This window comes from Macadamia integrifolia, chromosome 8, assembly GCF_013358625.1.
Source record: "Macadamia integrifolia cultivar HAES 741 chromosome 8, SCU_Mint_v3, whole genome shotgun sequence".
NCBI lineage: Eukaryota > Viridiplantae > Streptophyta > Magnoliopsida > Proteales > Proteaceae > Macadamia > Macadamia integrifolia.
In genome coordinates, this window is record NC_056564.1 from 8,034,478 (window position 1) to 8,042,534 (window position 8,057).

Genomic DNA, 8,057 nt, shown 5'->3' on the forward strand with positions numbered 1-8,057 from the left:
TAGTTGGGGTGGGCGGTGGGTCTTATCGAATCGAAGGAGATCGGTCTACTTGGCAGTTTGCATGGGATTTGATTTGTCAATCATCTATTACAGGCCACCAAGGCACCAACCACCAACTACCAAGAGGGAATGTAGTCTGGATACACTGCACCCACGTGGCAGGTGCCAACATCTCTGTTTTTAAAGAACCGCGCAAGGGCACTTTTCTCACATACATTATACAGGATTAGGAAGGAGGGGAAATACATGGGACATTGAGCTTTAGATCTTTCGTACTTTTGACGCGTGTTTTACAAGTAGAGGTTAAAATTAAGGGTAATTTACAACGTCATCCCTTGGAGAATGTCAGTATTATAGGGATACCCCCTCTCTTTCACCAAATTAGATTCGGATCCCCTGCCATCAGTCAGTGTTAAGTGATACTATAAATGACACTTTAACCCTTATGAGTAAAACACCGTTATCTTACAATACCAAAAATGACCATCCATTTCTCACCGTACTCTCTTTTCCACATCTCCTTCTTTCCTTCTCTCCCTACGAGTTCAGCTCCATCCGTCCCAGCTGAGTTCAACTCCATCCGTCGCCGACGAGTACTGCTCCTTCTGTCGCCGACGGAAGTGCTCCATCCGTCGCTGCCATCTTAGGTATCCGTGAACAGCTCGTTGGTTTTAAGCAAAAGAGAAGAGCAAAGTAGAGCTAATGGACAATTGAGATAAGAGAACACTTTACTGTAAGAATTTGATCAGTTTCTCCCTAGTTCATTTGGAATTTGATGACATGCAATAATAGTGGCGATGTCGGATTTGGGTTTGATAATCTGGGTGTGTCTTGATTTTGGGTTTGACAATTCGGTAGTAATAAAATCCATGAAAAGATCTTTGAGCATTCAGATTTGGGTTTGATAATCGGGGTGTACCTTGATTTTGGGTATGGAATAAGCCAAGTTTCCCAAATTCGACATTTGAGCGTACAATTTGATCTCTACCAAGGACACACGGCGGAGCAACCTGGAGAAAGAATCCCTATCAAATTTAATCTCTTGCTGCTTAGCCAGCCCTTCCTCCTCTTCCTCCTCGCCATCAACACCACAAACTCCAGAATTTCCGTCACGACAACAAGAAGGTCTTCCAATTTCCCCACCCCTACCTCCACCGTCACCCCTGATTACTATTTTTCTTTACAGTACTTGTTTCTTTTTATATCATTTGGCTTCTTCCCCAAATTCCCTTTCGTATTCTTGTCCCTATCACCACCACCGTCTTTGGCGTCTTTGTTGCTCTTTGACATGGGTGAAATGAGTTCAACTTTCTTCTTCGTCTTATGCTCTATCCTCTTCTGGAGCTTCCCTGGGTCCATCGCCCATATCACCGTTAGCTTGTTACTGCTGAAGTCCCATTTCACGTCTTCTGTTTGAACCTCTCAAACAGAACAAATTCGAAGGACCAAAAGAATTATAAGTAGATTTAGATTCTTAAAAGAGGGAGAATAAACGGGTCTGAACATTCCACATACCTGTGCTCCTTGAAGGGGGTTCGCAGCCGCCGTCGCCGGAAGGAAGAGTGAGTTAGGTTTGTTTCTTCAATCGATTTGGGACTAAAACTAATGAGGATAATTTTGGTACTCCCTTATTTTTAAGGGTAAAATGGTATTTAGAAAAAAAATGAACTACTGATGTCAGCATTATTGGTATATTCTATAACACTGACTGACGGTAGGGAGTCCGAGTTTAATTTGGTAAAAGAGAGGGGGTGTCCCTATAATACTGGCATTCTCCAAGGGGTGGTGTTGTAAATTACCCTAAAATTAATATGCTATATATGGGATCCAATGATAAATATAACTGAATAACAAAAAAAAATTTCCAAACTTCCAATATAGGCAGCAAACAACAAGGAGATAATCCAGAAAGAGGAGAAAGAAAACAAGACGACTCTACTTGCGATGTAACAGCCAACGAGGCAAGGTAGTCTATGATGGTGCTGGTTTCCCTAAGGCTTTTTCGGTTGCAAGGGGAATGCAAATTTTTTATGTAAAGTAGAATATTTTTCCTAAAAAAAATAAATTTAGATGTTTGATTGCAAGGGAAATATATTTTTCATATAAAAAAATTTCACTTAACCATTAAAAGTTTCCTTTCTATTTCCCTACCAAAATAGGAAGAAAAAAAAAAACATACTCTCACGATCTCTCCCACTCTTGTGACTCTCACCCCGCTCATGACTATCAATAATCTTTCTCTCTCTCTCACACGACTCAATGGGGTTTGTTTTGACCAAAAGACTTTGTGTTTGAGCCAGATGGAGTATTACTAACATGTTGGGTTTGTTTTGACCAAAAGACTTTTGGAATGGGCATTTCAGTCATTATCACTTGTAATCTATTACTGTTTTCTTTGTGATCATCTTTTATATTATTTAAAATATTTATTTATGCTGCATTCATTTGATATATAGAATGAAATGATTTATTATGGTTAGTGATAGAACATAGTATCTGATGACATTTGGTTTGATTTGGTACAGACTTTGAATGACCTGATTCACATAACCAATATAAATTTTGAGGAGCTGGGTGGGTTCTGGATTGGAAAGTACTCTCCCCCCCCCCTTCCTCCCATATCTTTTGAGGAGTTTGGTTGGATTATTAGTTTTTTAAAATTTTAAATCTATTTTACATCAATTTTACATCCAACCAAACAATTATGGTAAATTAATTTCACTTCACTTCTGTTGCAACCAAAAAGCTCAAAAGGGAAAAAAAAATTGCTTCACTTGCCTTCCCTTCCCATTTCCCTTGCAACCAAACGCAGCCTAAAGGAATGCTTGACGATAAGCACATTGAATTGAAGAGTGAGGTGATGGTGGCCGAAAATGATAGTTGCAATCCTCCAAGGGCACAAAGCAGACCTTTCGCTAAGAAGGTTGGTGACTAATAAGTTGTCATTTTCAATGATGAGGTTGAGATGTTTGTAATGTATGGCATTGATGAGAGCTTGACGGATCTCAAGAGCTTCAGGAGAGAGGAAAATTCACTTCAACCCTGCACATGAAGCTGTAAATAAAGGACGCACTGGAATACTGGCACACACGACCAATACCAACATTACCTAGATTACCTTTACTGGCTCCATCCAAGTTAAATTTAACATATACGTGCAGGTGAATATACGTGTAAAAAAAAAAATTCTCTCACCAATACTTGGAGCATTATCTATCCATGGTTATGGAATCCATGTCATATGCAATGAGGGCCATTCGTCACAAATGGTTTGAAAATTGTTAAAATATCCACAAGTATGCTATTTTTCCAAACATCACAAGACATCGAAATTTTTTACCACAAGAAAAGATAGGGTGTCCATTTCGATTGTTGGATAAAAAGGCTATGATCTGTTAAATATCAAAAAATTTCAATATAATATCTTTCTCATATAATTGCATGCATCCCATTTATCTCAATGAATGTGTTATCAATTCTCTAACCATTATTATGCGTCTATATCACTTTAACTAGGAATAGATGATTTAGATAGGAGAAACCATGAAAATGAATAATTCAAATCTCTAACCTACAAAAACAGTTACAAACATATGTGACATCAATAATCACCCTTTTTGATAGACCACTAGAGGAAAAAATAAAAAATAAATAATAAATAATAAATAATAATAATAATATAGACTCTAGATTTGTAAGAGTGTCAATTTGAGCAAAAAAATCCTTTGCCACGGATGCAGTGGTGCGGCAAACATCCGATGGCCGGAACGACATTTGGACACGTGCCGATGTCATCTCGGCCGTCGATGCTCGCCACACCCATGACAGACAATCATCGAAGGAAACACATTTATTATCACTCCTCTACAGTTTAACCTATATTTTAATTATTTAAAACATCAGGGAGAAGGCGTGGTTGAAGTTTGAATGTAATGTTGCTGATGGGCATGTTTGCATATTCGGTGAATGTAAAGCGATCTGCTTACTTAGAATCTTCCCCTGCCCCCTCTTTGGCTTCTCTTTTGTCTCTTGATTAATTTTCTGGTTTTGAAACTAAAACCTAAAAGGATATTTGAACCCAAAGGAAAAACGGAGAATTAATTATTAACTTTCTCTAGATGGAAGAAGGGTTGAATTAGTTATTCCATTTTTAGCTGTGTTACTATGCCCATTTTTTCCTTTGCAAATAACAAAACTTGCTAGGAAACAAAAGATCATCCCAGATCCACATAAAAACAAAGGATCATCCCCATCCACACCGAGCTATATTTTTCAGATGAATAATTAAATATATTAAAATACAAAAAAAAAAAAAAATTACAAGACTATAAGATAGCATGAAGAAGAATTAGGTCCAGACCAACCGAAAAAAGAACAAAACTAAGGGACAGCGACCGATATATGTTATTGACTATTGATTGACGATGATTCTCAAATAATACAATAGGAAGGAAGACTACTATGTGAGGCTACCATTGTAATTAATGTTCATCTTTGTAAATATTAATAAGGGATTTAGCCGCAGAGATATATATATATATATATATATATATATTTGACCTTTTTTTTTTTTTAATGAAAAATATATTAAAGTAGGAAAGAAATATAAATACAACCTACAAAGTCAAATTGACTAGATCAGGCTGAAACCCTACCCAAGCCTTGAAGAGATGGGCCTCAAATCCCTAAGAGAGGGGACAAACCCAAAAAGGAGGGGGAAAGAAACAAGCCAAAGAAGGGAGGGACATAATGAAAATAGGGGGAGGGAAAAAACAAGCAAAGAAAGGAAGGATACAATAAAAAAAAAAAGGGAAGGAGGGGGAAACAATTAAAAAAAAAGAATGATACAAAAAAATGGGAGAAAAGTGATGACAAAGGTCCCAAAAAGATGCCTAATCTAAGGGGAAAGAGAGAAAAGAAGAAGGTCCCACAAAGAAGTCAGGAACCGATTTCTATTTGTATCCGGGCAAATAACAAAATTATGAAGAATTTTATTCCTCACATCAAAAGTAATAGCATCCCTAATCTGTTACAGTGAACAAGAATTGATAGGGGAAAAAATTCCGTTGCTGCCTAGGTTACAACCAAGTAGCTGCAACCCCATGGTAACAACCAAGGAAATAGAATCCCAGGGACAGGTTTGAAAATACTAACCCTGAGTGAATTTTTTCACCTCTACCCCTGAGATTCCATTATCCTGATTGGTACCAGGGGTTGCAGCTATTTGACTGCAACCCAGGCAGCAACCAAGTTCGTTCAATTGATAGTTCATATTTTTTTGTTTATTTCCCACCAAATATGATATAATGTTACACTAAATGCCAACTTGCCAAAATGATCACAATAAATTTTACCATTAAAAGTATTTAAAATCCATTTCCATTCTCTTTCAAATAGAAGAATAATTCTAGAACTCAAACCACTGGACGAAATCAAGAAATAACCCCTCACTTGTGAAATTATAGAAGATCTCATTTAAGAGCAAACCAAAACTTAGTAAAGAATGCTTCCCCATTCCGACTTAATTAGAGAAAGAACAATAAAAAAACAAGTGGTCAAGCCTTTCATAAAAAATCCCAACATAGACAACAATTAGGGATATAAATATTTTTATGCATAAGAAAGTCTACAACAATTAGAGACAAATATTTCTATGCATAAAAAAGTCTTTAAGTGGGAAGACAATTGATCATAACTCTCCAGATTGAGAATGAATGATTTGAAATAAAGAACCAAACAATTTTGTACAATGCATGAGACAATCGAGGCAATAAAACGAACCAAATTCCAAGCAGAGATTGAGATAAAAAAATAAGAGGAATTAGCCATCCACTGGATTATGTCGCCACTACCTCAAGGTCTCAACTTAATTGTCATTTATTCCAAGTCTCAATCAAAACATTTGAAGTTCAAGTCTCAATCAAAATATTTGAAGTACCAAGACCTTGATCCTGGACACCATCTCAAAGAATGGAAGACACCTTCGCCAACCTATCCAATCCCATACCATATCTAATTCTATCACCATTCTTAACAATTAAAACCTGACCGTATTTGACGATTAACCCATCACGGTGCCGATTATGAAGCCAGATTTGATTTGAACCCTTTTAGAGCAGAGAAGTTAAAAACCACGATTGCATTTCATAAAATGACAAAACCAAATTAAGAGATTGTTACAGTTCTCCTCCTGCCTTGAATTTCACTACCAAAAAAGAAAAAAAAAGATACAGAACATAAAACAACACACAGTAGCAGCAACCATGGCAGCAGCAGTAGTAGTAGTAAAGTAGAAAAACTAGAAATAAAAGCTGCTATATATAGCCATATATCAATTAGAGCTTGCTTTCTTTATTCAGACTCGATATTCTTGATCATTCCCTCGTATTAGTGCGAGTTGTGGTGGGTGCATCTCCGGATTCCTCAGTACCCGCCATCCCAAGTGTCTGCTTAGCAGTTTCAGCAGCACCTTGCGCCATCTCCTTCAGCTTCTCCCCAGTCTGCTGCAGTATCCCAGCTGTTTTCTCCTTCCCAGCCTGGCCCGTCTCATTGGCTTTCTCCGCAGCCTCCGCAGTCTTCAGCCTCGCCGTCTCTTTCGCTTCCTCCGCTTTCTGTCGTGCAGCCTCGGCTGTCTCATGGGCTTTCTGCTTGGCAGCCTCTGTCTTCTCGCCGAGGTAGCTTCCCGTCTGGTCCTTACTCTCCCGCGCACGCTCTTGCCCTGCTTGGGCTTTCTCCATTCCCTTGTCTTTCGCCTCTTGCGCCTTGTCTTTCACTCCTTCTCCGGCTTCTCTTGCCTTCTCCATCATCCTATCTTTCTCTTCCTACACAAAACCCACATGAAATCAATCAAGGAAATAGATGGGTTTTATAGGAAAAATCGATATCAACTATAATCATACTTACCTGGGCTCGGGCTGTGGCTTGGCCGGTTCTGCTTTCCTCGTGGGACGCCATTTTCTCTCTTTCAGGAAATTTGTCAAACACTTTCTGTACTGAAAAATGCTCCGCGAAGTTGAAAGTTTGAAACACTTCGATGTCAACGGATCAATCTGGTTATGAAGCTGTGAGGCTTTCGTGCGTGCAGATTTATAGAAATTGATGGTTATTACAAGGGTGACGCTTGTCATGCTTCGTGACACGTATATGACACGTGGCTAACAATGGTTAGAGAACAGTAGCCCTCTGTGCTGGGTTTCGAAGATTATTTTACTCATTAGTAGGACGAGGATACCGAATCACCGACAGGATCAAGGAAAAGGCCAGTGTTCCCAGAAATGACGCCACGTGTTATTGGACCAGTCATCTACCGAAACGGGGAATTAAAAACAATCAAAGTTATGTTGTCTCATACGTTCCATGCAGAGAGAACACACTTGCATGTGCGGGATCGGTTTTTAACCGTTGGATTCGTTCAAAGAGAAGGTTCATGAATTTATGATTCGATCATAATGACGATGAACTTGGACCTGAAAATATCAAGTTTGAAGTTTGGAGGTGCGAGTTTGGGCCATGTCGGCCCTTAAAAGGGCTTAGGTTGTGATACCCGAACTTAGAGGGTCGGTACTCAGGGTTGGGAATTCCTGCCCCCGAGTCAAAGTTAAGTTCTCTTCTTTTTCTTGGCCTGACGTAGTCTCTGGTTATCTCTTTCCCTTCATCTTAACCAGGGTCTGTCAATTCGATCTAGTCCTAGGGGCGGATTGGATTAGACTTTTCAACCCTTGAGTCAGGGCTGAGCCTGATCTCAACTAAGATGATTCAAGTGTCAACCCAATCTTAGGACAGCACCAGTTCAAATGGAAAGCGGATCATCTGTTCTACGAGCAGATGATCTAAATTAGTCTTACGGTTTAAAGATGTCATGTGTTCAACATCCTTACGGAGGTAAGGATCTATTAACTTATTTATTCAAAATTTTATACTTTTTTTTTGTTTTTCTAATTTTTAAGAAATTACAAATTATTTAGATTTTATTAACTTATTTTATCTTTTTTATTTAGGGAGAGTTTCAAATCGTGGATATGTATCCCAATTATCTCATTTTTTTTTTTTTTATCTTC

General features: G+C 38.4%; 1 protein-coding gene across 1 annotated transcript; it reads right to left on the reverse strand.

Annotated features, from left to right (window-relative positions):
- Positions 1–6,124: 6,124 nt before the first annotated feature.
- On the reverse strand, positions 6,125–7,180 carry LOC122087649 (late embryogenesis abundant protein Dc3-like). Its single transcript, XM_042656848.1, has 2 exons — positions 6,904–7,180; positions 6,125–6,821 (listed from the first exon to the last, which is right to left on the reverse strand). Exons 1-2 carry the CDS (start codon positions 6,952–6,954, stop codon positions 6,375–6,377), a joined length of 498 nt encoding a protein of 165 aa, XP_042512782.1. The 5' UTR covers positions 6,955–7,180; the 3' UTR covers positions 6,125–6,374.
- Between the last annotated feature and the right edge of the window lie 877 nt (positions 7,181–8,057).

Bases quoted from the DNA above. Each gene is read 5' to 3' on its own strand.
- LOC122087649 (XM_042656848.1), bottom strand. From the start codon at position 6,954: ATGGCGTCCCACGAGGAAAGCAGAACCGGCCAAGCCACAGCCCGAGCC. The intron at 6,822-6,903 runs GTAAGTATGATT...GGTTTTGTGTAG, and splicing joins AAGCCACAGCCCGAGCCCAG to GAAGAGAAAGATAGGATGAT.